The following is a 26,699-nucleotide window of genomic DNA, read 5'->3' on the forward strand; positions in this document are numbered from 1 at the left end:
ATTATGAAGTTATAATAACTTTAAAAGGTGGAATTGGCAAAATGATTAGAAGACTGGAACAGAATAAAGTTCAGAAGACCTAAAAAGACATCTGAGAAAATGTATGATACAGGTGGCATTTCAAACTAACAGGAAAAAGATGGGACATTCAATATATGATATTGAACTACTATGGGTAGCTATCTAGAAAAAATTAAACATAAAAGTTTGATCTTTAGGTTCCAAATAGATCCAAGATTTCAAATTAAAAGCAAAGCAATATGCTAGATGAAATGAACATTTTTTTCGTAATAAGCTAAGTAGTGAAGACTTTTCTAAAATGAAACTACTTAGACGTCAAATGAAAGAATTGACAAATTTAATTATATTAAATATAAATTCTAGAACGCTAGAAAATACTATACAGTAAATCAAAAGATATACTAAATGCTTAAAATTATTTGTAGTTCTTAAAAGAAAAGCCTAAGTTCTCTAACACATAAAGCGCTCCAACAGATACTTAAAACAAAACAAAAAAAAACCTCAATAGAAATATGCAATGCAGATACAGAAAACAAATTTATGCTACTGAAGGGGAAAAGGGAGGGGAGATAAATTAGGAGTTTTGGATTAGCAGATGCTAACTACTATATATACAACAGATAAACAGCAAGGTCCTACTATACAGCACAAGGAACTATATTCAATATCCTATGATAAACCATAATGGAAAAGTATCTGAAAAAGAACACACATAATATATATACCTGAATCACTCTGTTGTACAGTAGAAACTAACACAACATTGTAAATCAACTACACTTCAATTAAAAAAAAACCTGCAATGAAGAGACAATTCTCAGAAAAAGAAATGTAAATGGCTTTTAATAATATGGCATGAAAAGATATTCAATATCACTTGTAATTAGGATTTACAATTAAAACTGTACCAATATACTACTTTTCACTTGTCCACTTGGAAAAAAATTTTAAATTGATAACAGATCACTGATAAGGTGTGTGCGTGCTTAGTCGCTCAGTCGTGTCTGACTCTTTGTGACCCCATGGACTGTAGCTCGCCAGGCTCCTCTGTCCACGGGGATTCTCCAGGCAAGAATACTGGAGTGGGTTGCCATGCCCTCCTCCAGGGGATCTTCCCAACCCAGGGATCGAACCCAGGTGTCCCAAATTGTAGGCAGATTCTTTACCGATGAGCCACCAGAGAAGCCCATAAATAGGCATTCTTTGTGCTTTACTATAAGTGGGGTAAAACGGTAAGCTTCCACAAAAGACAAGATGGAATATCCATCAAAATTGAAAATGCACATACTTTCTGATCCAGCAAGCAATTCCAGTGCTCAATATTTATCTAATGAAATGTTCAGATATACAGAATACTGCACAAGAATATTCACTGCACTATTGTTGGTAACAGGCTGGAAACAATATAAAGGCTATCAGTAAGAGACTCCGTAAACCAATTACAGCATATCTAGTAATTGTTCTTGCCTGGAGAATCCCAAGGACAGAGGAGCCTGGTGAGCTGCCGTCCGTCTATGGGGTCACACAGAGTCGGACACGACTGAAGCGACTTAGCAGCAGCAGCAGCAACAGTAATGAAAAAAACAAAAAAAGTCAGCTGTATCGGTAATAGTAAGAAACAAACTAAGACATATGAGTGAAAAATGCAGGATATAGAACAGTGTGTAGAGGATGCTATTTGGGGGGATACTGAGTGTATGGATATCTCTGAAAGAATTCACACACAAAAAAAGCAAACAGTAATTGCTTTAGCAGAAAGAAGAAATCTGAGTAAATGAGAAGAGAACAGAGGAAGGCTTGTTTTTCACTGTAAATCCTCTCACACCTTTGATTTTGTACTATGTAATTACCTATTTAAAAAAATTTTTTAAAATTCAGTGAAGTGAAATACTCCAAGTACAAAACTATCAATGCCAGCCTTAACGTATAATTGCATAATATGTCCAAGTTTCTTAGGACATTATTTATACTGACTCTTGGTCCAGCAAACAGGAATAAATTAAAATCAGAACTAGGCAAACTATGTAAAAACAAAAACAAAAACAACTAATCTTCAGGACTTCCTTGGTGGTCCTAGTGGCTGGGACAAGTTACCAATATAAAGCGCCAGGCTACATCCCTGGTGAGGGAACTAGATTTCACGTGCTGCAGCTATAAAGATCTTGCATGCTGCAACTAAGACCTGGTACAGTCAAATAAATAAATAAAATATGTTTAAAAAAAAAGAAAAAACTAATTTTCAATTTCTTTATTCCATCTGACAACCTGGCTAAGCCTGTGATTATCTTCCTGGGAGGCAAGAGTCTCCACTATGTATATTACATCATAGGTGATCATAGTATTTTGGTTTATTAAAACCGCTTAAGACTGATCAGGCCATGGATACAAGTAAGTTTACATCAGTAAGTATTTACTAAAAACCTAGCACTGTGTTGGCAAATAAGACCAAAAATGCAAAAAAAAATACAATAATAAGACTTCTAGTTAGAACAAAAACTCTGACAGAAGTTACTTTATTACCACTGGTAACTACAAACAAAAAAGAAATTAGTAAACATCCAAATGAGCTAGCTGTTAGGGATATCGGCCATCCAAGACAGATATTTCTCTTGACTTTATGGCATATAAAGTACAGTCTATGGCATAAAAAGTACAGGGGGCATATAAACCCCCTGGCAGTCCAGTAATTAGGACTCTGAACTTTTACTGCTGGGGCCTGAGTTCAATTCCTGGTCAAGGAACTAAAATCCCTCAAGCCAGGAGGCGTGACAAAAAAAGTACAGTCTAATGATGAAATAGGTACTATACAAATAATTAAACTAATTAAAATTGTGATCTATCCTACATAAGGGAAGTACAAGGTGCTATAAGACAGTCTTAATCTAATACTTCCCTGGTGGCTCAGTGAAGAATCCACCTCCAATGCGGGACACCTGGGTTCAATCCCTGGGTTGGGAAGATCCCCTGGAGGAGGTCATGGCAATCCATTCCAGTATTCTTGTCTGGAGAATCCCCATGGACAGAGGAGCCCCGAGGGCTACTGTCCATGGGGCCGCAAAGAGTCGGACATGACTGAGCGACTAAGCACAGCACAGCACACAGTGAAAGCTTTTCTGCAGAAGTGATATTTAAGCAAGTTCTGAAGAATGAAGAGCTGCCTTCCAGAGAGATTAGCTACAGCATGTAGAAAGGCTGTTGGGTGAGCTCTGAACCTTCAGTGAATGGGGGGAAAAAAGATCAGTATAGCTAGACCATATACTATAAGAAAGCAAGTAAAAATAAATAATGCTGGAGAAGTAGCAAGGCCAGATCGAGACTGAAGGCTTTAAAGGGAGAACAACAGAAGTTTTCAGATAAGTGACTCGATTAAATTTGCTTTTTAAAGACAATTTTAGCTGATATGAGAGGAGTAGATTAGAGTCTACTGCTTAGGAGTATATACATACATAGTAAAAGTATGAAGAAACACAGAGAATAATAAATTCAGGTTGGTGATTACCTCTGGTTAGGAGGCCTACAACAGTGGTTGTCAGGGGAGAGGAGGTGCATCATGTAAGGAAACAGACTTCAACTATACTGATAATACTGTATTTTTTACTTTCTTAAACAGGAGTGAAAAAACAAGAGAAGACCATTTAAAATTGACTATAATAATTGTCTTAGGAAAAGATGGTCAAGACTAGGATGGGGAAACTAGAGGTGGAAAGAAAACTGCAAGAATCTGGCTTCAGTAAGTTGTTGACAGAGCCACTTAATGAAACAGGGTACAGTGAAGAAGCTGTAGGTTTGGAACCAAGATCAAGAGTTCACTCTGGGCAACTCAATTCAAACTACCTGAGTATCTACGTGGAGATGCTGACTGAGCAGACAGCTGGGATCAGAAAAGGGGTCTGAACTATAGATAAAGAATTGGTTGTATTAAAAATATACGGTGGGACTTCCCTGGTGGTCCAGGGGCTAAGACTCCACACTCCCCATGCAAATGGCCCAGGTTTGATCCCTGGTCAGGGAACGAGACCCCACATGCCATAACTGAGAGTTTCCCATGCCGCAGCTAAAAGATTCTGTGTGCCACAACTAAGACTTGGCGCAGCCAAATAAATAAAAATAAATAACTATTAAAAAAAAATATGTGGTAACTGAAGGCACAGAATGGTTAAGATTAGAGAAGGGAGGCAGACTAAGGACCAAGACTTGAAAGAGACCATCAATTAAAGATCTGGGTGGGGGTGGAGGAGACCTGCAGGAACAGCCAGACAGCAGGGAAGGAAAATTAGAAAACTAAGAGAAGAAACTATTTCAGGAAGGAAATTTTTGAATCCAAATAAACACCTACTCTAGATGGGCAATTAGGAATCTAAGGTCCAAGAATGAGTAAAGGGGAATTCCCTAAAAATAGACAAGAGTCCAGACCCACTTCACTCTGAACATTCCCAAAAGGAATGCAGTAACTTGGTTAAGTAACAATACATTCCATCAAACCTGATAAATCCCTCAAAGATGTAGCTGAAAATTTTTATGACTGAGACTTAACTACAATTTAGATGAAAATAGGATGTGAAGTTGATTCCATCTCTATAGAGAAAAACAAAACCTCTGAAATCCTACACATTTTTTTGTTTCAAAGATTTTATATAATTTCCAGATTGCTAAACCTTTTTGGCATGTTAAACTCTAAGCATTTTGAGAGCAAAATCCACACAACATTCATCTTTGAATCTTCAGTATCTAGTTCAATGCTTACCATAGGTACACGACTGAAAAGAGAATTTCACTGAATAAACGGGCACCAGAACACTTTTGTCCAAATTCTGCTAGTGTCACAGCAATATAGCCTCACAGAACAGGCTTTAACTAAGAGTTCTACTCATTCTACAGAAATAAAGATCTCATCCTTGTCTTTAGGGGGAAAAAAAAAAAAAACACCTCATTGGGCAACACTTTATTGACCTGAATGATAAACCCAAGTGTTCTCTACCATATGCCAGCCAGAATGACTGGTCATTGATTCTTGACAGCTGTAGAAAATAGCGATGCTCAGACTTAACCTAATAGGTCCTTACTTCTACACAAACTAAATTCATCAGCAGCAGTAATATGCTTGAAACACAACTACTGACACTTTGCTGATATTAACAGCTCAAAACTGTTTTCTATGTGTAAGTTTCATGTTAATGGTATCAGCTAAAACCTATCTTATATATATTCTCAAAGAAATGGTCCCCAAAAGAAAAAAAAAAGTAACTCCATCCTATCTTTGCCTAAATTTTTGCTAGGTGTTTTGGATAGGAGCCACACATACTTCTATGCCACAAAAAAAGCACAAGTTCAGAAGTAAAGATACTTCCAGCTGCACTCAACTATGCAAATTAATATTTAAAAAACAAAAAACAAAAGAAAACACTTCATTTACTTTGAAATGTGAACTTAAAAAAAAACTTCCAGCTTTTTTGGAACTCATCACTTTGCACTGAATAAAATCATGGAACTAGGTATTTATTGAGAAAAAGATGCTCTGAATTTTAATTATCTATTTTGTAGTCTAGGATCCCAATTAATGAATTGACAGGTGAATCCTGAAAGGGCGGTGAGGAAAGGAGTAGCTAATTAGAGAACTACCCAGAATCCTTTCACTTTGGCCAATTTATACAGATATGAAATAATAAAAATTAGTAAGGGACAGCAGCATTTATAAATAAGATTATTATGCTAAAAATATGTTAACTTCTTAAACCTTTTCAATTAAAGGCTGAAACTCAATTCTACCTTCAGGGACTGAACAGAAAGTTACTCAGTCCTTTGCTCCTTTTTAAGAGCATTGTGGCTGCTAGCACAAGTAGAAAACCAATTTAAGGGGCTTCCCTGGTGGTCCAGTGGCTAAGACTCTGAGCTCCCAACGAAGGGGGCCTGGGTTGGATACCTGGTCAGGGAACTAGATCCCACATGCCGCAAGGGAGACCCAGTGCAGCTAAATAAATAAAAAAAGAAAACCAATTTAAAAGTCACACAAACCTAAAAAGTTAAGAACACTGATATTTGAAAAGGATGTCTGAAATGCTTGGGAAAAGGACCCAACAGTTTATTAGTAAATAGTATCAAACCATTCTTCATAAATCAGGACAAATAATAAAAGGAGAATTTCATATAACTACCATATATTCTCTTCAAAATGTCCTTTTCCTACAACACTCTGCTCACAATGATCTGGTGAAAACTAAGACAGACTTGTTTACCAGAGCTTTTTACCTTTCACCCAGAAGACTTAGTTCATGTTTCTTTAATTCTGCCATTACACAGCACTTAGGGAATCCAAAGCAACTGCAATACACAAAACTATGGTAAAATCCAAAAAATAAACACACACACAAACCCGGCAAACATAATCACAATGCACGTACTTTTAGTCAGGAGCTCAAGAGTTAAGTTTTCTTTTTCTGCATTCTTATTCTGAATGATACCTAAAGCCCTCTTTTGGAGTAAAGGATTTGATTCCTAAATACATTGTCTTTTTTTTCTACAGATGTTAATGTACTCCGTTGATAAGGGAATTAAAATCCTTTTCACATATAGTTTGATTTCTACAACACTTTCACATATATTCACTGGAACATATATACAACACGAACATATGATAATTTTTAGACTAATCAGGCATACAAGATAACGCTTATCCAGAACTTATTGTAACTTGATTTATTCGATCCCACAAGTAGTCTTCATGCTAACAAAGTAAAGCTCCAGCACAATGAAATCTGTACTACTGCAGGTTCTCAATTAACAAAAAAATTCCTTCAAATGGTAAATCAAATCCGCCCATTTCCCAAAGAAAAAGTAATCCCAATCTTAGAAACAGTCGCAAAAAAAAAAAAAAAGAAAAGAACAAACAATTCTAAACCATACAATCACGTAAATCTTTTCAACTCAAAGCTTCAACAGCAGCCGCCAACCACACAACTGGCCACAATCACAGTGTTAGCGCCTTCCCGTAATTTTGAATCTGGAGACAGAAGGGGGAAAACACACACACACACACACACACACAAAACATCCCGGTCGTTCAAAGTTTCACCAAGCGGGAAAAAAGATCATTTTAAGTTTAAAAAAAAACCAAAAACGTATTAACCGAGAGGTGATTACCATATTCCCCGGTCCCCTCACTTCCAAGCCCGAGAACTACATCTCTCAAACATTCACGGAGACAGGAGTCCCGGCAGGGATGTTCGAGGAAAGAGCCAGACGAACGGCACGCCGCCTGCAGAGATGTCAGGGGCCGAGCATCCGGAGACAAAGACCAGCCCGCGAAGCGCCCCGGATCGGCCCTGCGCCCCTAACCGCCCGAGGAGTTGCGAGCACCGCCGAAGTGCGCGCCCAGGTCCTCCGGGCTCCCCGCCCACCCGGCGCGACCGCCGAGGCCCGGGCCCACCCCCGAGCCGTTTTCCCTCCCAATTTGGGAACCGCGCGTCTGGGGACAAAGGGGGAGGGCGCGCCGGGGGCAGCGGCGGACAGCGGGTCGCGACGCCCCCTCGGGGCTCGGCGGGAAGCCCTCGGTGGCGTCCTCTCCCTCCCCTCGCCCCCCGCCGCACTCTCCGCCGGGCCCCAGACCCCTCTCCAGCCTCCTCACAAGTTCTCCCGCCTTCCCTAGGGCCCCGCCCCTGGCCCGCTGCCTCTCGGCCGGCGCTACGGCCGCCCCTCACCGGCCGGCGGGGTCCCCCGGAGCCGCCTCCTCCGCCGGGCCTCGGCCCGTCCCGCCGGCCGCCGCCTCATGTGCCCCGCGTCGCCATCGCCTTGGCCGCCACCGTCGTCTCTCCTCCTCCACCTCTTTCGCTGCCGCCTTCGCCTCAGTCTCCGGCCGAGGCCGAAGCCGCTCCCGCCGCCGCCTCCCGCTCCCGCCGCCCGGAGCCACGGGGAGGCGCCTGCGCACTGCGCGCTGCGATGGGGGCGGGGGCGTCCCGCCGCGGCCTGGGAGCGGGGGGCGCGCTGCCAGTGGCGCTGGGGTGGGAGAGGGGTGCCCGGAGCGCGCGGGCGGCCGCGCGAGTGTTCAACTTTCCGCGGTCGGGTCTGCGCGCTCCCCAGCGGTCCGAGATGCGGCACGTGTAGGAGCGACCCACCAGCTAGGAATCTAGACCCCGGGTGGGCGCAGACTTCACCTCCGGGGCAGGTCATTCCTCAAGCTTGCTTCTCGGGACAGGAACCGCTCCCGGCCGGCCGTGCCTCACTTCGAGCGGGCATCTAACGGCGCCGTGAAGACACGCCTTACCTGGATATCCTGGGTTGGTCCATTGAGCCCCGGAGTTGTCTTCTGTGCTGCGCTCGGCCAAGGCCAGGGGATGTAACACCGGACGCTGATTCCCGGTTCTAGGTTCTGCTCTGCAGTTACTCGAAGATCCTACTGGCCTTCGTCGGGTTAATGGTCGTAATTCTTCCGAGGCTTGGCTTTTACTGTTCTAGATACTTTTGAGGTCCTGGACTTCTCGAATTAGCAAGACCCTAATAGGCCATTTCCTCTTAACCCTCTACATCCCGGCAGGATCCCATTTTCAAAGGGATCCTTTAAAAACTTGTATGAATAGGTAACTTGAACCTTGAACTGCACCGTAGGAATATGAAAACTCCTCAAATGCTTTAAGTGGAGGGGTCCATGCATAACAATGGAAGTCGAACTCAAGAGATGGAGGAGTACTTTACTTTGTAAAGTGCTCCTAAATTATCTTATTGACCATCACCATACTGAAGGATGGGTTTTTATTTTACCCTTTTGTTCACAGAGGAAATTAAACTTAACCAGTGAGATGACTTGGTATAGGTCAAATCCCTCCCCCCCGCCCACCCCCGACGGAAAGCCAAGCCCTTAAGGCCAGTCCAGAGGTTGAAAACAAACTTGAGGGCTGAGCATCTGGCCCACTGACAGATGTTTTGTTTGGCCAGTAGGACGTTTTCCAAAATTGTCAATTAGTTGCCAAATTTTAAAAATCTGTGTTTCTGCTTTTCTCTAAAAAGTCAAAAGTTTTACTCACTTTGAGCCTCTGTTTTCCCTTGGCAGTTACTTCTGAGTAGCATCTGTCTACCAGGCTCAGGCTCCTCTCCACTCAGCATCTTGAATCATTTTCATTAGCTGCTTGGCCTCGGTATTTAAATTATCTTCCCCCTATACTTGCCGTGTCCTGAGAGCCACATGCCCTCCCCACTGTCATTGTTACTTCTCTATAAATGTATTTAAAATTACAAGTGTGGGGACTTCCCTCGTGGTCCAGTGGCTAAGACTCTGTGCTCCCAATTCAGGGAACCCAGATTCCATCGCTGCTCAAGGATCCCACATGTCGCAACTAAGAATTTGCATGCCACAACTAAAATTATCCTGCATGTTGCAAGTAACGATCCCGCATGCTGCAACTAAGACCCGGTGCAGCTAAATAAATAAAAATATTTAAAAATTAAAATGACAAGTGTGAAGACCCTGTAAATATGTGAAAATAAGAATAAAGTACAGATAACACAGGAGACAACATCGTTGTAAAACTGACTACATTATTAAAACTCCCAACAATTGCTAGTACAAGTATAAATTGGTGCAAATCACTTTGGAAAACTATTTGGCAATGAATGTCTACTAAAGCTGAACCTAGGAATGCACTATGAATCTGTAGTTCTACTGAAATTCCACAGAAATATGTACAAAATACTTGTTCTAGAATATTCATGGCAGCACTATTTGTAACAGCCAAGAAACTGGAAACTATCCAAAATGTCCATCAACCACAGCAAGGAGAGACAAAATGTTACATCCACACAATTCAACAATGAGAATGAACAATCTTTACAGGCAGCTTTAAGATAGATTAATTTCCCAAAACTTTCCATTTATATGAAGTTCAAAAACAGGCAAAACTAATTTGTACTGTTAGAAGTAAGGATAGTGGTTATCCTAGGGAAAGGATAGTTACCAGAAGGGAGGGGTGTTCTCTTCTCGATCTGAATGCCGAATACAAGATACACAGGTGTGTTTAGTTGCCACATTTGAGCTGTTCTCTTTCAATAGGGGTAGTTTACTTTTCACTTTCATGCATTGGAGAAGGAAATGGCAACCCACTCCAGTGTTCTTGCCTGGAGAATCCCAGGGACGGGGGAGCCTGGTGGGCTGCCATCTATGTAATCACACAGAGTCGGACACGACTGAAATGACTTAGCAGCAGCAGCAGAGACATCCTTTAATCCAGTTATAGCTGAGCTGAGGCCAGAAACCTAAGCTAGCGGTCCAGGCATTGACCAGGGTCCGAGCAAATCAGGGCAACTGCTAGAATATGAGCTCTCTGGAGGCAGGGAAGCTATATCACAGCTCCTAGAGCCCAGCCCAACACATAGTAGGTGCTTGGCAATTGTATACAGAGTGAATGCGTGAAGGAAGGCTTGCCACTGTGGGCTAATACAAAAAGACTACCAGAGGGAAGGGGGAAAAAAAAAATCCTCACGTTTCAAACGGGGAAATGATGGGGAAATGGGTCTGGTTTCCAGCCTCTGGCAGGGAGCAAGGGAGCCGGGTGCTGTGAGAACCACGTCACTTTTTATTCACATGGGGCTCAAGCAGGAAAGGATCAAAACCCAGTTTGAGAACTTGAGAGTCACCCTGGGGCTCTGTGGTTTGGGAACTGTAGGGTCAACTTGAAGGCTGCAGTGTGTCATTATTTCCATTACACATTTTCCAGGGTCTCCACTTGGCTGGTAGGTTCAGAGCCCATTCTTCTGTCCTGGGGGATGGGACCGGAGGCCTAGAGAGGTAGGATTTGGGAAAGCTCCCTGTTGGCAATAGGAAGCCCTGCCTGCCACAGACCAGCTGAATAAGAAGCTGTTGATTCCTTCTGCTATTGGGAGGGGGCATGTTACTATCACAACCCCCCAACTCCCACCCCCACCCCCCCGCTATAATCCCCAGCAGTCTCAGTTAACCTGTAGTTGTTGTTCTGTTGCTAAATCCTGTCTGAGAGATACATTATACCACTCCTTCCTGCCACCGGGGTTTTGTTTAAAGCAGATTCTTTTTTGGTCAAAGAATTTTTTGAATGGGTAATACAAGCAGTATAAAAGAAACAGTAAGATGACTCCTTACCAGTGTTTTCCAGAGCCCAGCTAGCAGTTTTTTGAGTATTAATGCTGGATTTCAAGTTAAGGTCAATTTACTTGCAAATGAAGGATGCTTGGATGCGTGAAATATGCTCAGGAGTTGGGGGTAGGGAGAAGGATATGGGAGATGAAGAGATCTCCTCTGGTACCACCCAGACAGGGACTTTTGGACACGCCCAGAACCCAGTGTGCTGGGTCACGAGCTACCCTGCCTTGGTGAGAGTCCTTGAATGTCTGGAGGCCCTGGGTTCAGAGGTCTGTCCTGCCTAGCTGTTTACATTCATTTATGTGTATCCCCTTTCTCTCTCTCTCTTTTTTTTTTTTGCCACTTGGCACGTGGGATCTTAATTCCCAGACCTGGTATCCAACCTGCGTGCCTTGCATTGGAAGCAGAGTCTTAACCACTGGACTACCAGGAAAGCCCCTCATTTACACATATTTCTAAGATGGCGTGAGTGCTCAGTGCTCATGTGCTCAGTTGTGTCCGACTCTTTGCAACCCCATGGACTGTAGCCCCTGAGGCTCCTCTGCTCATGGGAATTTCCAAACAAGAGTACTGGAGTGGATAGCCATTCCCTACGCCAGAGTATCTTTCAAACCCAGGGACTGAACCTGCGTTTCCTGTGTTTCCTGTATTAGTCCGCAGATTCTTTACCACTGTGCTGCCTGATTTTTGCCTAAGATGGTGTGAGAATGTGATGAAATGTACAGGAAACCATATTGTAGTATGTTAAATTTTCATTGTAAGGTAGTCTTTAGTGATTATCATTGTTGCTTGGATAGCAGAGCCATTTACCTGTGGTATGATATGATTGTAACTTAACCTCTCTCAGCCTTGATTTCCTCATCTGTAAAGTGGGAATAACGATATCTACCAGTCAGGGCTGTTGTGAAGATTAAATATGTGAAGTACCTAAATCTTGTAGGCTCTCAAGACATTAGTCCCCTCTTACAGTGTGCTTTGGGGAATTTGGGTATTCAAAAGCACCCAACACAGAACTTTAGCAAAACATTTCAAGTCCTCTGGTGCGTCCATTTGTTAGTACTGGGGTCTGTGCTGGTGTCTTCCACAGCTCAAAATTCTTCCTTCATGAGACATGATTCTATCACTACACTCTCATTCAGTCTTCCCATCACCATTATCCACACCCTCTTATAATCTTTAAAAATATGTGAGCAGTCTCTCCAGAATGATTATTGTTGTTCAGTCACCGAGTCATGTCCAATTCTTCATGACCCCATGATTGCAGCATGCCAGGTTTCCCTGTCCTTCACTACCTCCCAGAGTTTGCTCAAACTCATGTCCATTGAGTCAGCGCTACCATCCAACCATCTAATCCTCTGTTGCCCCCTTCTCCTCCTTCCCTCAATCTTCCCCAGCATCAGGGTCTTTTCCAGTAAATCAGCTCTTCATATCAGGTAGCCAAAGTATTCGGGCAACAGCTTCAGCAGGAGTCCTTCCAATGAATATTCAGGGTTTACTTCCTTTAGGATAGACTGGTTTGATCTCCTTGCAGTCCAAGGGACTCTCAAGAGTCTTCTCTACAATTCGAAAGCATCCATTCTTCACCGCTCAGCTGTCCTTATGGGCCAACTCTCACATCCACATCCATACATGACTACTGGAAAAACCATAACTTTGACTATATGGACCTTTGTTAGCAAGGTGATGTCTCTGCTTTTTAATTTGCTGTTGAGCTTTGTCATAGCTTTTCTTCCAAGGAGATTATTCTTCCAGAATGATTAGTGGGTACCAAAGGCACTTTCTTGGCCCAAGCCTGTAGCTCTTGGGGCTGTCCTTGAACAAATGCTGCGAGGTCCTTGGAACCAGTGCCTGTTTTTAGAAAGAGAAGGGGATGTCCCCACCCTCCCTACCCCAGGTACCTTCTAGAGGCTGCCTCAGCCTAGCCATCTCATCTGGAAACTTCCACTGCCCTGGCCTGTTCCCGCTACCTTCTCTTTACTCCTCAAGCCCCCCAAAACTACTCTGTGGCCCAGTGTTTTCTCCCCTGTAATTACCCTAGCCCTTCAGCCTGGGTCTTTCTCGTTCTTACCCCAACTCAGGGCATCTCTGCTCCTTGTCCAGATCATTCATCATCACCCCCTCACTCACAGCACTCCTTAGCTCAAGGCACGTCCCTCGCTGCCCCACTCTTGTCACTCAGCTCCCTCGGGCTATATATAGCACAGCTGTGTCTTTAGATTGTGTACAGCCTCAAGTCCAAGTCCCCCTCCCCCACCTGTTCCCTTCCCCCAACACAGTCAGGAGAACAAACCTGAAGCTTCCAGTTAGGGCAGGGAAGCCCCTCCAACAGGGAGGACAGGGTTTGCCAAGGGATGCGAGTGTGCTGAATTCAGGACCACCCAGAACATGGCAAGCTTCCCATCTGTTGTCAGTGACTTCCCATTTCTCCCCCAGCCTGTTACCCATCCCCAGACCTTGCTTATTCTGGAAGAAAAGGAGTAGGCAGTGTGGACGGGAATTCTAACAATCATATTATTTAACCCTTGCGTGCGTGCTCATTCAGTGGTGTCTGACCTCTGTCCATGTGATAGGATCTTCTGGCCCCAGGGGTTGAACCCACTGGCAGGCACATTCTTTACCACTGAGCAACCTGTATTTAACCCTTACATTGACCCTATGGGTAGATGTTACCTCCATTTTACAGATGATGATATAGACTCAAAAGAGGTTGAGTGGTGTAAGACCAGGTATTTAGAGAGCAGTCGGTTAAGCAGGTAACCCCACATCTGACTCTGGCCTGCACTCTGGGTTCATTAAGTCTGTCTGCATCATTCAGTTAGACCCCTCTAAATTAGAATCTATATTAGTGTGACCTGATCTGGAAGAAAGAGGTTTATTAAGCGAATTACTAATATAGAAAGTATTAAATCAAAGTAATTATTAAAGACTTGGCGTATTAACAAAAATGGTATCATAATTTTATCTTATCTGTTTACTAAAACAGGACTCTACAGAAATCTGTTCTTTGAAGTTTTGGTTACTGTGTGTTCTCAGAGGTTTTTGAAATAAAAAGCAATTTTATTTCTTCTATTTCAAAACTTTCCCTCCACCTTTTAGGTTTCTCTAGCTTTGATTTTAGAAATAGTTAGAAGTCTAGTGCTTTTTGCTGTCACTTACTGTGACCTTGAGCAAGATGTTTAACTCAAGCCTTAGTTTTTCATCTTTTTTGTTAATTAATTATTAATTTATATATTGACCTCGAGGCTTGTGAGATCTTAGTTGAGAGTCCTTTGGACAGCAAGGAGATCATCTCAATAGGGAGAAGCTGAAATTCACTCTCTTTAGCTTGGCCCCTGTTCTCTAAACTACTCAGGAGTTTTTGCCCTGATTCTTGCCCTGTCTCAGCCAGACATTTCCACTCTCCCACTTCTGGCCTAGACCATTGATCTCTGGAGAATTCAAGCCACCACTGGGACCAGGAGAGGCAGCACAGGAGTGTGTGTGAATGGCTGGGAGGAGAGTTCCCAGGGACGCTGGGGATATGCGGAGGCCCCGGGGGAGCAACTGTGACCCTGGGTCTCTCCCTGGAGCAGTGAGGCCTGGGGAGAGAAGAAAGAGACATCAGCTGCTGGACACATTTCCAGTGCTGAAAAGTCGCTTTAGGACAGAGTAATCTGGGGGAGAAACAAAGGCCTGGGATGGAGTAGGAGTCTCTACAGTGCACCCGGTCCTTCTCCATTTCTTAGCAAGAAGGTTCTTTGGAGCGAGCCAGACCCAGGTTCAAATTATGACATTCACTAGCTGTGTGTGTGCATGCTCAGTTGCTCAGTCATACCCGACTCTTTGTGATCCTATGAACTGTAGCCCGCCAGGCTCCCCTGTCCATGGGATTATCCTGGCAAGAATACTGGAGTGGGTAGCCATTTCCTCCTCCGAGGGATCTTCCCGACCCAGGATAGAACCCTCGTCTCCTGTGGCTTCTGCATGGGCGGGGGGATTCTTCACACCTGAGGCACTTGGGAAGCCCTCACTGTGTACCCTTGGATAACTCATTTAATCTTTCAGAAGCTCAGTTCCTAGTCCAGGGACAAGCTGCTACTTATTGCGCAGAATGGTGGAAAGTTCTGAAATACGAATACTTGAAACAAAAGAGGTGCTAATGATGGCCATGGTCCTCTCCATAACCTAAGCATGAGCCTGCAGGCAGTAGAAAGGGTTCTGGAGATGTGAGGGAAGTCACAATTGTTTCAAATTCTTGGACAAATCTCCTTAGTCCAGAAAACATTCTTGGAGGGGTCAAGACCAACACCAGACAGGCTGTCTCCCACAATTATGGCATTTACATCCCACATTGTTCTTGAGTATTTTTTAAAAACATTTATTAATTTTTGGCTGTGCTGGGTCTTCACTGCTGCACGGGCTTTTCTCTGGTTGTGGCTCATGGGCTTCTCACTGCAGTGTCTTCTCTTGTTGCAGAGTACAGGCCCTAGAGTACTCGGACTTCAGTAGTTATGGGCTCAGCAGTTATGGTTCCCAGGTTCTAGAGCACAGGCTCAGTAGTTGTGGGATCTTACTTGACCAGGGATTGAACCCTTGTCTCCTGCATTAGTAGGTGGATTCTATACCACTGAGCCACCAGGGAAGCCCTAAAATAACTATTTAGCTCTGCCGGGTCTTAGTTGGGCCATGCAGGATCCTCAATCTTTGTTGTAGCATTCGGGATTTAGTTCCCTGACCAGTGGTTGAACCCTGGCCCCCTGCATCGGGAGTGTGGCGTTTTAGCCACCGGACCACTAGGGAAGTCCCCCTCTTAAGAGTATTTGAGGCCATATAATTTGGGGGAAAACTCAGGATCTCTGCCCATTTTTGCCTGTATATTCCTGTCTCAGTTCTCCAAATCAAGTCCACCTCTGATCCAGCCACGAACCTCCACAGGATTAAAAGACTGAATTGAGATAGGGGATCCCCTCCATCTGATCTTTTATTACTTTACAGTGCTTGGAGTTTCACAAGGTGGCGCTAGTGGTAAAGAATCAGTCTGCCAATGCAGGAAATCTAAGAGTTGAGGGTTCAATCCCTGGGGTTGGGAAGATCTCCTGGAGAAGGAAATGGCACCCCACTCCAGTATTCATGCCTGGAAAATTCATGGACAGAGGACCCTGGGAGGCTACAGTCACAAAGAGTCAGACATAACCGAACATCTGAGCACACTGCTTGGAGCTCCAGCCTGGAACTCAGCAGATGGGGGGTTAAGACTGATGTCCTGACCTATCTCCTCCCATCTCCATTCCTGACTTCAAAGTCTCCTTAAAACCGGACACTGTGTCCCTGACCCCATAGTGGCAGCTCCATCATCAGCTCTTGGCCAGTTCAAAACAGCAGACGCTGAGCCTTAGCCAGACTGCTCGCACTCCACTTTCTAGCCATCTCCTAGGGTAAGCACCGGCATGCTGAGGACCTGTGGGGCCAGTAGTCCTTGCTTCTCCAGGAGGAGAGAGGCAACTAGGGATAAGAAGTTGCCTCAAGCAGGGACTTTTGTCTTGGGGTTAGACTTAGGAGGAGCCCAGCAGGCAGAATCCCCAGTCTGGGGCTCCATCTAGTTTGTGATAAGAGCATTTATAGGGGTTTACAAGTAGAGCAGTAAGGGTCCCCAGGACAGGGAGGCAGGGGGTTGGCACCTGAAAAGAACCCGGCAAGAGATGGACCTGCAAGAGACAGAGAATAGCTCAGGGACCTGAATTTGTTCCATTAATGTTCAAAATCTGCATGAAACTATACACAAGTCCACGTCTGATTATTTCAATCTCTGGCTCTGGTGGTTTGGTCACCTTTGCTGTAACACCAGGATGGCTCTGGCTGCCCAGGGCCAGGTCTTCCTCTGCACCTCCCTTGGGAACAACCATCACAGACTCAAGGCCCGTGGGGGGACCCAAGGATAAAGGCCTGTTCCTCCCACCCTCATCTGAGGATTTTTCCAGCTGCTTTTCTTGGCCCAAGGATCATATCCGTAGGGATGCAGATGGTAGAGGGGGAGGCAGAGAAAACAGTGAAACTGGAATGAGCTGGGGAAAGAGGCAGATGTTGAGAGGAAGAGATGGGAGAAATGGCACCAGTAGTCCAGCCATCTGAGACAGGACAGCCGGAGCAAGTAGTGGCTATGTCAGGCACGTTAAGAGGTCTCAACAGGCAACTTCCTCCTTCCCAGCCCAGACCAACGAGAACTGGAGTTCTTACTGTTGCGGGTGCCTCCTTCTAGGACTGGGCTGAAGCCTAGGAGCCCCAGCTGCTAACATCTGGGTGTAGAATCATGTCTGCTAACAGAGGCTGGTGGGCGCCACCCGAGGGCGAGGACAGTGTGTCTGAGAAGCTCCTGAGGAAGACGAGGGAGTCTCCGCTGGTGCCTATAGGTGAGTGGGAAAGGGAGGAACGGGGGGCGAGGAGGGGGCCTTCTCTTGGAGCACACGTGTCTCCTGGTCCTTTCAAAGAATGAAGCCTTGAACGCGAGTGGTGCTGCCCACTGCCTAATCGACAGCTAGAAGGGAGTGAAGCAAGAGCAAGGTGACACATCTGACAATAGAAGAGGCAGTCTGGGGGGTGCAGGTGGCAGCCAACCAAGCGCACGGGATGCCGACAGGGTCAAGATGGGCAGGGGCAGTCTGGGGCCCCCTCGGGCTCCCTTGCCCCGAGGCCCTGGGAGGGGAAGAGAACAGCTATGGGGGCTGGCAGTGGTTGGAGAAGAGCTCAGGGAGGTGGGAGAGTCATGCTGATGGGCTACTTGTACAGGGAGGTGGGGGGGAGGGGCAGTTATTGGAAGGAGGTGGTCACTTTGAAAAAATCATTGAGAACAGTTCAGTGTTGTAATGACAGTCCCTACTCCACCAACCACTCCCCAGTCCCCTCAGGTGCCCCCCGCCCCAAAGCAGCAGCAGGAAGGCAGCTGGTCATCCAGACGCCCAGTCGGCCTAGTGAGTGTCTCTCTTCAGGAGAGCGGTGTGCTTGGTGACTGAGGCCCAAGCATCACATTCTCTGCCTCTGTAGGCTTGGGAGGCTGCCTGCTGGTGGCAGCATACCGGATCTACCGGCTGAAGGCTCGGGGTTCCACCAAGATGTCCATACACCTGATTCACACCCGAGTGGCAGCACAGGCCTGTGCTGTGGGCGCGATCATGTTGGGTGAGTGGCTGGTGGGGTCGGGAGAGAATGTGGGCAAAACTGACAAGGCAAAATCTGGCTGTAAGCCCTACAAGGCAAAATCTGGCTGTGAGCCCTGACAGTTACAGGACATGAGTTCAGCCCCTGTTCCCTAAACCAGGCTCCACAGCAAGGCCTTGGTGAAACCCTCATAAGGAGACATTTTCTGGGTTCCTGTTTATTCTCCCGTGTTCAGGGGAAGGTACACAGTCTGTTTCATGAGTCTGTCCTGAGGTGAGAGAACACACAGCCGTTTCTCTTCCTCTCTGGATCAGAAGGCAGACTGCTACGTACTTGCCGTGTGACAGTGGCCAAGTCCCTTTCTCTCAGACTCTGTTTCCCCGTGTGCAATATGGCAATAACCATCGGGGTCCGCCTCTCTCCCTCCCTGCTGTGAGGTTGCTCAGACAACATACGTGCAAGAGCTTTGTCAACTGTCACATGGCTTGTCTCCCCAGGCTGTGCAGCCAAGTGTTTGTAGCAGCTGTTGAGACCTGGGGTGGACAGAGGAGCAGGGAGGTGGACTCTGGAGGGAACGGCTAGTGTCCGCGCCCCCCAGACGCCTGGGAGAGCCAGGGGATGGGTGGAGGGGGCGATGTCATGGGGCGCTTTCCCTTCTCCCTCACACAGGCGCTGTGTACACGATGTACCGAGACTACATCAAGAAAACCGCGCAGGATACCAGGGAGAAGTAGGAGTCCTACAGGCCCAGGGCGGTCGGACCTTGTCAGTCAATCCTGGGTGTGCACCTAATAAAGGAGTTTGAGGCAACTCACCCGTCTCTTCTTCACACAGTGGACAGCAGAGCGAGGGAAGGCTCTGGTCCCCAACTCCAGGGCAAGGACAATCTTCGGGGGCAGAGGACACCTCTGACCCCAGAGACCCAACCACTCCCCAGCCCTCTCAGGTGCCACCCACAGGAATGGGAGCGGGGGCGGGAAAGAGGCCTCAGTGCTCATGGGAACATTGAGTGGAGAGGCAAGCGCTCCTCTCTGGGGACCAGGCAGGAAGAAGGCTGCAGCTGGGAGCAGAGACAGGGAGGCCTCGTGGGAGATGACAGAGACCCAGAACCCAAGTGCCAGGACGAGCCTGAAGGGAAGAGGGTGGAGCAGCGGGGATGAAAGGAACGGACCAAGGCAGAGGTCAGAATGTTCTGTTCACTTATAAAACATGTCTACAGTCAAACTTTTACTAAAAAAAAAAATTTCACGTAAATCCTGAAAGACAGGGCCCGTTGGGCTTCAACACTTCCAGCCCCTTCTCCTTCCTGGACCCTGAGCTCCTCTCTGTTCTCTGGGAATGGAGCCAGGCTGAGGCCATAGGAGGAACCAGGAGGCCGAATGCTCCTCCCTCTGGGCTGGAGGCTTGGGGGCTCTAGGATTGTTGAGGACGGCCACAGCAGCCCCAGACATGCTCTGACCACGTGGAGTCTGAGTCCCACCAGGGCCCAGCTTCAAGTCCAGGGTGTGGCCCAGAGCGGGGAGTGGGAGCTGCCGTGACGCCTGGCGCTCACATGGGGTAGTTGAGCACCACATCCTGCTTGGCGAGCTCCAGCAACATAGGATCATCGAAGAACTTGCTGATGCTCACATCCTCACTCAGGCCCTACAAAGACAGGGCAGATGCAAAAATGAGTCCTGAGTGACTGCGCTGTGCTTGAGTGGAGGGGCGGGCGGGGGGTGGGGCATGTGTCAGCTGAGCTATTTCGGGAGTCCTGCCATTAGGGTATCGTCACAGAGGAGGAGACAGCTCTCCCTTCCCAGGCATGCGGGCCCAGGCCTGGGTGCCTGAAGCCTGGGAAGACCACATCTCCCCACACTGTGCAGTAAAATGCTGTCTTTGGGAGGAGGGTCCGAAAGCAAGAAACGAAGAGTGATCTAGCTCCTGGCAAGACCACCTGGGCGTGGAGGGACAGCCATGGGCCTGAGGACACATACCTTTCTACGACGGGTTTTGATCATGAATTCTCGGGCCAGGTGGGGAGCTGGCTGTGGCTCCAAGGGGCGGATGACAATGCTCTTGTCCAGAGGGTCACCGGGTACAATCTGAAAGGCAAAGTGGTTTCAGAGCTGCCAGGCTGAGAAGCAAGATGCTTCTCTAGGATGCTGGCGATCCCTCTGGAGGCCTGGAGGTGGGCAGGTTAGAGGGGAAGGCCTTGCAGAGGTGGGAGACTGCAGTGGCCAGCCTGCACCATCTTCTTACCTGCCAGTGGTGGAAGACAGACAAGGAAAAGGCCTGGCCCTGCGTGTGAGTTCGCAGATCAGTCTCAAAGCCGAAAGAGTCGATGGCTGGAATGAAAGCTTTGATGGTGTACAGAGGAGAGCCTGGGATGGGTGCATCCTGAGTCACGTGTCCCCTGAGACAGAAAAATAAAGGCTGAATTCCTACCCCTATGGAGGCCAAAAGCAGAGAAGCAATGTACCCCAACTGTTGACCATCAGAGAAAAGAATAACTGCAAGTGCCCCACAGAGGGCGGGAGCGACTCAGGCTCTCCCCACAGCTCCCCGTGGACGTCAAAGGGGCAGCGGCCTGTGGGCAAGAGTGGAAGACTGACAGGGCAAGGCCCTGCAGACCCTCCCACCGCTGACCGACTTCCCCCAGGAGCGCTCTGAGGAGGGGTCCGAGGAGACACCTGAAACTACGATGTGTAGCAAGGCTGGGGATGCCACATTCCATTCCTGCTTCCTTCTGTAAACCTAGGCCTCAGGAACGGTGGGTGTGGGGAGGCCAGTCTCTCTGAGTTCCTTCTCACTGGAACTCAGGCTCGCCGCCCCCTTCCTTAGGTGCCTGGTGGCTTACCTGCGCCTGGCCAGGACCGTGTAGACAGCAGAGACACAATCCGCGGGGGCCTGGACCTCGACGAAGTAGTAGGGCTCCATCAGACGAGGGGTGGCCTGCAGCAGAGCGGGAAGACAGGGCTCCTCAGCTTGGGCAGAGCTGGGGGACAGCAGTCTCGAGGGCCCCCATCAGAACAGCCCCGCTCGCTCACCATGAGGAAGGCTGAGTAGACGACTCTCCGGGCTGTGGGGATGATCTGGCCCCCGCCCCGGTGCAGGGGCTCCTGGGCAACCACTGCATCCAGGATCTTAAACTTGACATTCCGAATCACTGAAAAGGAAAAGGGGGGGCGGCCCAGGGAGTGGGTCTGGTGCTAGTCAAGGGCGCAGGGGCCGAGCAGCAAGGAGCCTCTTGCGGCACCAAAGCTGTCTTGTAGCCACAAGGGATGTGGTACAGAATCAGCCTGCAGGTGTGTATTCTGACAGCGTATATGGAGGTCAGAGGGTAGACGGACGTTTGCAGTGTTGGTCTCAGGACACACTCAGACCACATAAAGTGTCTCGAGAAGTTTGTGTTTCTTTTCCAGATATTTGATTATTTTTGGATGTAGAGTAAATTTTAGGAATTGCACATTTGTCCCCAGAGTTCAGTCCTGCTCCATAAACCACTTCAATCCCATCCTCCTGATATCCGTCTTCAAACACATTCCAGGAATGAAGAGCAAATGTCCACCTAGACGTGACTTCCATTTCTAGGATGTACCAAGCCGTACCAGCAGGACGGGGAAGGAGACGAGAGGAAGCTGGCCCAGGACACCGGACAGCCATGTGGGCCCCAAGTTGTGTCTCCTTCCACGTCCCAAAGATGAGCCCACCCGGACTATACACCCAGATGCAAGGACCCCAGAGTACCGGGCAGAGAAGGCAGAGGCGCTGGTCAACTTACACTCATCACAGAGGGGCCCCTCCCTGGTTCCCCACTGGAAACCTTGAACGATGCTGTCCTTCACTGAGCCGAGAAGAGCCTTGTCCACCTGTACAGAAAGGAAGGGCCCCTTAGCAGTGACCCTCGCCACAGCCAGAGTTTATAGTGGGGAGAAGGTCGGCACACTAGTAAAAGGATCCTCTTCTTCACCGGAAGACACACAGTACTTCCAGGAAGGGAAGAATGCTTTGGAGTTTCTGCCACTCAAGAGCTAATAAGCAAGGGCCACATGGTCCCCACCAGTCCTGCGGTACCTCCGAGGGCAGGGTATCATCCACCAGGATGTTGGGGCCAGTGGCATCCGGGCCGAAAGCCCAGATGGAACGGGCAGCCAGCAGATCCCAGTCATACTTGGTCTGAAAGAACTCTCCCAGCTTCTTCCTGGAGAGGGAGGGAGGGGAATGATGATGTCAGACAGTCTGGGATGGCCAGTTCCCAGGCCACAGATCCTGCCTTTCTGGGCAACAGTGCCCTCAGCTACCCACACTCTGCCCGGGACAACTGCGAAAGGGGGAGGCAAAAGCACTTCCCAGAGAGGGGTGTGCCGCGTCAGAAGCTCATCAGGTGTGCTGTCTGGCCCAGGAATCGGAACCACGCTCTCACCTGTTCCACGTGATCTGGACCACCTCGTTCTCTATATCCTCTGCAAGGCCCTTCTCCAGAGGCTCGGCGATCATGGTGATTTTGTTCCTGGTCAGAAAGGAAACAGGTAATGAGGAGGGTCAGCAGGACTAGCAAGAGGGTGGTTCCCAAGAAGAGGATGACAGAAGGAGGAGCGAAGGCAGTGACATCAGGGAAAGCCACGGGGGCAGAGCAGAGCAGAAAGGGCTTGTCTTCTTTCATTTGAATCCATCACTTTTTAAAAAAAGTAAGGCTTGGGGAGAAATGTTCTTTTTTAAAGCTTTAAGCAGTATTAGTATATTAACCAGTCAAACAGCAGAGTTGCTGCTAGGGGAGATTTTAAGATAGTCACGTTACACAGAGAGGAGAAGTGGCCATTAAGACACTCACCCTGGGAGTAACTAAGGCAAAGAATTCCACAGCATTGTGAACAAAGGCAAAAGGGATGTGAGGGCTGGGATAAAACTCAGGTACTAGAAGCACCCTCATCTCGAGACTCAGGGTCTCTATTTTCACAGTGCTTGTGGCTAGGGTGGGCTTGGGGGGAGTCCCAGGATCACTAGGACCCCTGGCGTTCTTCTACTTTTATTTTTGGCTGTGCTGCGTGGCATCTGGGATCTTAGTTCCCCGCCCAGGGATTGAACCTGCACACCCTGCCATGGAAGTATGGAGTCCTAACCACGAGACCGCCAGGGAAGTGGCCCCTGCAACTTACTTCTTATTGGGAGTTTCGGCGAAACACTTGAGGGACGACGTTTCCACCACCGTCTCACAGAATGTGACAACAGGGTCAGCCACCTGAGACACAGCATACACTGTCAGGCGAGGTGTCACTTTCTCGGAAGGACAACCTCCTGTACTATCTCTGTGAGAACCCGTCCTGATCAGAATTAGTGACAAGCACTGCAGCAGGCTCGGGCTAAAAGTCTGTACCTTTGAGGAGAAGCCTGGAAAACTGAGCGTAGTGCACAATTTATGTTCCTGAGCCAAGAGCAAGTGGAGGATCAAACAAGGGCCTTAGTTAAGAGTCCCTCAAAGTATCTTTCAACACCCGTATAGCTGTCCCACCACCATTCACTGACACCTGTGGGTCTGTCAGCACTGGCTCGAGAGACTGGTGAGCGCCCATTCCATCTTCAGCGACCCCTGGCCGCATGGCTCCTCCTGGAAGCTCCCACATGGCCCCCTATTGGGACACCCGGTGTCTTTCAGAGCGCCAGTCTTGGCTAAGACCGGGCACTTGAGGGCACTCACTCCCAACCCCCACAGCCTTGGAGACAATGTGTCCACTGGGAGACCAAAGCTGTGCGACAGGCAGTTTAATTTAGAGGCTGTATTAAGGTTTCACAGGGAATCCAGAAGAGCCAGTCCCTGCTCCCTCCTTGAAACCATACATGCTGAGCCCTGATCAGCACAGATGGGTTAGTCATGCAACTATTTTCTTCACGAAAGACCAAGAATAGCTCAGGCTTGGGAGCCTTGGTTTTGAATGCAGACATTGAGAATAACATCCCCCAAAGAGGGCAAACCAGATCTCAAATCCTTCCCATGCTGGGAGGAACAGTTCTTGCTTTTTCCAAGCAGACCACCTCCTGTACTGCACCCCTCTCCCCTTGGACCTTCCCAGGGAATCAAGGGTTTGGTTGCTTGAACAATCAGCCTGAAGCTGTGAGCCAAGCTCCTGGCCAAGCAGGCTCTCAAGACAGCAGCAGCTGCTTCACCTTGATGTCGATCTCCGAGTACATCTTCCGCAAATCGTGCATCACGCAGTCCAGGTAGAGCTCTCCAGTGCCCAGGATCACATGCTCGCCAGACTCTTCCACCTGAAAACACGACAGCCCTGGGGGTCACAGGCTGGACTCTCCCGTGCCAGCCACAGCAGACAGAGACGGAAACAAGGCTAGAAACTGGGAGGAGGTGCCGAGCCCACTATCGGAAAAGCCACTACCGTGCTGGTTCCATTCCCTTTGGGAAGGATTAGTGGGGAGCAGGGACCTACAAGTCAGTCCTCAAGACACCTGGGCCACCGAGCACAGCGATACTGGGTGTGACGTCATGGACTGAATTCTCATCACAGCCATTTAGGAAGAAAATATTGTGTCCGTGGATATAAGCTAACCCTTTAGCCCTGGCCAACTCCTCTGAAAGGTATGTTGGCAGGCTCAGGATGACTCACTCTTCCCTGTGTATCTTCTGGAAAATCAATTCAAAGTGTGCTTTCTAGGCATCAGAGTTGCCTGATTATTGCAAAGCAGCGGTGGCACCAGCTGGGCTCATGGGGCGTGGCAGTGGCTGTGGCCTTGGGCATACCTTGGTGGTGAGGGATGGGTAGCTCTTGTTGACCTTGCGCAGGCCGTCCAGCATCTTGGGCAGCTCAGAGGGATTGACTGGCTCCACGGCAATCTTGATAACAGATGTGGTGTTGAACTTCAAGGGCCGGAAGATCTGAGCCTGAGACCCAAAATACAGCAGAGCCGTGAGGACACCTAGCCTGAGCAGCTGCAGACGGTGCAGAGGTCAGGGGGAAGTTGAGGGCCTGCTCGGGAGGACTATCCCCCCCACTGGGAGCCAGGGCACTGCTTGGAGGCAACCTGCAGGGCCACGTCTTCCCATGTATGCTGGCAGAACAAAAAGAAGACTTAGAATAAAAAGAGCCCCTCCAGGACTTCCCTGGTGGTCCAGCAGTTAAGAATCCACCTTACAATGCAGGGGACAGGAGATCGACCCCACATGTCACAGGGCAACTAAGCCCATGAGCCACAACAAAAGATCCTGCATGACACAAGAATCCTGCATGCTGCAACTACGATCTGATGCAGCCAAATAAATAAATATTAAAAAAAAAGAGAGAGAGAAAGAGTGCCCCTCCTAATTCCTAGGAGCTGAGTCCAAGGAGAATCCAGGGGGATTGGATCTAGAAGGTGGAGCCCATGCTGAGGCCCAGCAGCAGGAAGCAGCAGTGACTCCAGTTCATGCTCCCCTGAGTTCTGCTGCCTGTTGCTCATGTGTGCTGGGCTCCCTGTGATCCTCCAGCTTAAGCCAACCCAGTTGCCTTTTCAGAAACTCTACCTCCTCGTTGCCTCGGGGTTCGGTTATGGTTGCTGTCTTCACAATTGGTTGGTCGACACCTTCGATCAGGACCCAGTTGCCAGCAGGAACACGGTTCACTTCGATGTGGTACCTGGAACAGTGTCCAGTAAGTGGCAATGAAACTTGGGAGCAGGGTGTTCATTCCAGAAAACCTAACTGAGCACCAGCTCTGTGCCAGAAACTGAGCCAGGAGCAGGGTCAGAAAAAAAAAAAAAAAAAAAGCTGGATACATTCTACCAGGGGAGGGATGCAATTAAACAATCATATGGCCACACATATGTGTGGTTACAAACTGAAGGTGCCATGAAAAAAAAAACGCAATGTACTTCATGAGCACAACACAGGCAAATCCAATTCAAGCTGGATGTGTGCAGTAAGCAAACCAGTGCCTCAGGGGTGGAATGTTAGGAGCTTGTCAAAAGCACCACAGAACATACTGCAACTCTCCCGCTGTTCAGTCATAAAGTTGTGTCTGACTCTTTGAGACTCCATGAACTGCAGCACTGCAGTCCTTCACTATCTCCTGGAGTTTGCTCAAACTCATGTCCACTGAGTCAGTGATGCCACCCAACCATCTCATCCTCTGTCACCCCCTAACTCTTTAATTTTCTAATTCTTCTAACTCTTTAATCCTCTAGAGAATGGGGTACATCTGGAGGGGGTGGGGGAAAGGGCTGTTGGCAAGATGCAGCAGCCACCCTAGGAACAGGCCAGGCTAGGTTCTGCTTTCTAGCTAAAATGCCAAGCTGATGAACTGACGAGCAGCCCCCTGGTCCAAGCGAAGTTTAATTCTGCAGATTGGGATGCTCCAAGGGATTCAGCAAAGTTGTCTCTCTTGGTCAAAGAACAGCCAGTGGAGGCTGGGAAATAACATCTTTTGGGGAAGAGACATGCAGGTTACGATTTAAGGAACACAGAAGAAGAACGGAGGGC

General features: G+C 47.9%; 3 protein-coding genes across 8 annotated transcripts in view; 1 reads left to right on the forward strand and 2 right to left on the reverse strand.

Annotated features, from left to right (window-relative positions):
- Positions 1-8,711, reverse strand: part of GJC1 (gap junction protein gamma 1) — a 33,290-nt gene extending 24,579 nt beyond the window's left edge. The window contains exon 1 of one of the 4 annotated variants that reach the window (XM_070389955.1): positions 8,279-8,711. The gene's annotated coding sequence lies outside the window, so the exon portion shown is untranslated. Of the gene's footprint in view, positions 1-7,158; positions 7,571-7,715; positions 7,889-8,278 lie in introns of those variants that run through there. The other 3 variants (XM_070389954.1, XM_070389951.1, XM_070389952.1) reach the window with 3 other exon arrangements.
- A 7,686-nt stretch (positions 8,712-16,397) lies between these two features.
- On the forward strand, positions 16,398-19,063 carry HIGD1B (HIG1 hypoxia inducible domain family member 1B). 2 transcript variants are annotated; one of them, XM_005903340.3, is made up of 4 exons: positions 16,398-16,536; positions 17,358-17,508; positions 18,140-18,274; positions 18,923-19,063. In XM_005903340.3, exons 2-4 carry the CDS (start codon positions 17,409-17,411, stop codon positions 18,985-18,987), a joined length of 300 nt encoding a protein of 99 aa, XP_005903402.2. In that variant the 5' UTR covers positions 16,398-16,536; positions 17,358-17,408; the 3' UTR covers positions 18,988-19,063. The 2 variants fall into 2 exon arrangements, with proteins under 2 accessions (XP_005903402.2, XP_070246062.1); XM_070389961.1 differs by having other exon boundaries at positions 16,407-16,536; positions 17,307-17,508.
- Positions 19,064-19,428: 365 nt separating this feature from the next.
- EFTUD2 (elongation factor Tu GTP binding domain containing 2) overlaps positions 19,429-26,699 on the reverse strand; it is a 36,685-nt gene continuing 29,414 nt past the window's right edge. For both annotated transcript variants that reach the window (XM_005903341.2, XM_070389958.1), the window contains exons 17-28: positions 25,746-25,857; positions 24,987-25,127; positions 24,398-24,499; positions 23,392-23,474; positions 22,659-22,745; positions 22,310-22,436; positions 22,017-22,104; positions 21,283-21,401; positions 21,093-21,187; positions 20,495-20,648; positions 20,230-20,337; positions 19,429-19,897 (exon numbers count right to left, since the gene is read on the reverse strand). In XM_005903341.2, the coding sequence (XP_005903403.1) occupies positions 19,802-19,897; positions 20,230-20,337; positions 20,495-20,648; positions 21,093-21,187; positions 21,283-21,401; positions 22,017-22,104; positions 22,310-22,436; positions 22,659-22,745; positions 23,392-23,474; positions 24,398-24,499; positions 24,987-25,127; positions 25,746-25,857 (1,312 nt within the window). In that variant the 3' untranslated portion in view covers positions 19,429-19,801. The remainder of the gene's footprint in view (positions 19,898-20,229; positions 20,338-20,494; positions 20,649-21,092; positions 21,188-21,282; positions 21,402-22,016; positions 22,105-22,309; positions 22,437-22,658; positions 22,746-23,391; positions 23,475-24,397; positions 24,500-24,986; positions 25,128-25,745; positions 25,858-26,699) is intronic.

This window comes from Bos mutus, chromosome 19 (assembly GCF_027580195.1).
Source record: "Bos mutus isolate GX-2022 chromosome 19, NWIPB_WYAK_1.1, whole genome shotgun sequence".
Classification (NCBI taxonomy): domain Eukaryota; kingdom Metazoa; phylum Chordata; class Mammalia; order Artiodactyla; family Bovidae; genus Bos; species Bos mutus.

Excerpts from the sequence above, each read along its gene's own strand:
- HIGD1B (XM_005903340.3), top strand. The coding sequence starts at position 17,409 with ATGTCTGCTAACAGAGGCTGGTGGGCGCCACCCGAGGGCGAGGACAGT. Across the intron at positions 17,509-18,139 it reads GTCTCCGCTGGTGCCTATAG|GCTTGGGAGGCTGCCTGCTG; the intron begins GTGAGTGGGAAA and ends CTGCCTCTGTAG. Across the intron at positions 18,275-18,922 it reads TGTGGGCGCGATCATGTTGG|GCGCTGTGTACACGATGTAC; the intron begins GTGAGTGGCTGG and ends TCCCTCACACAG.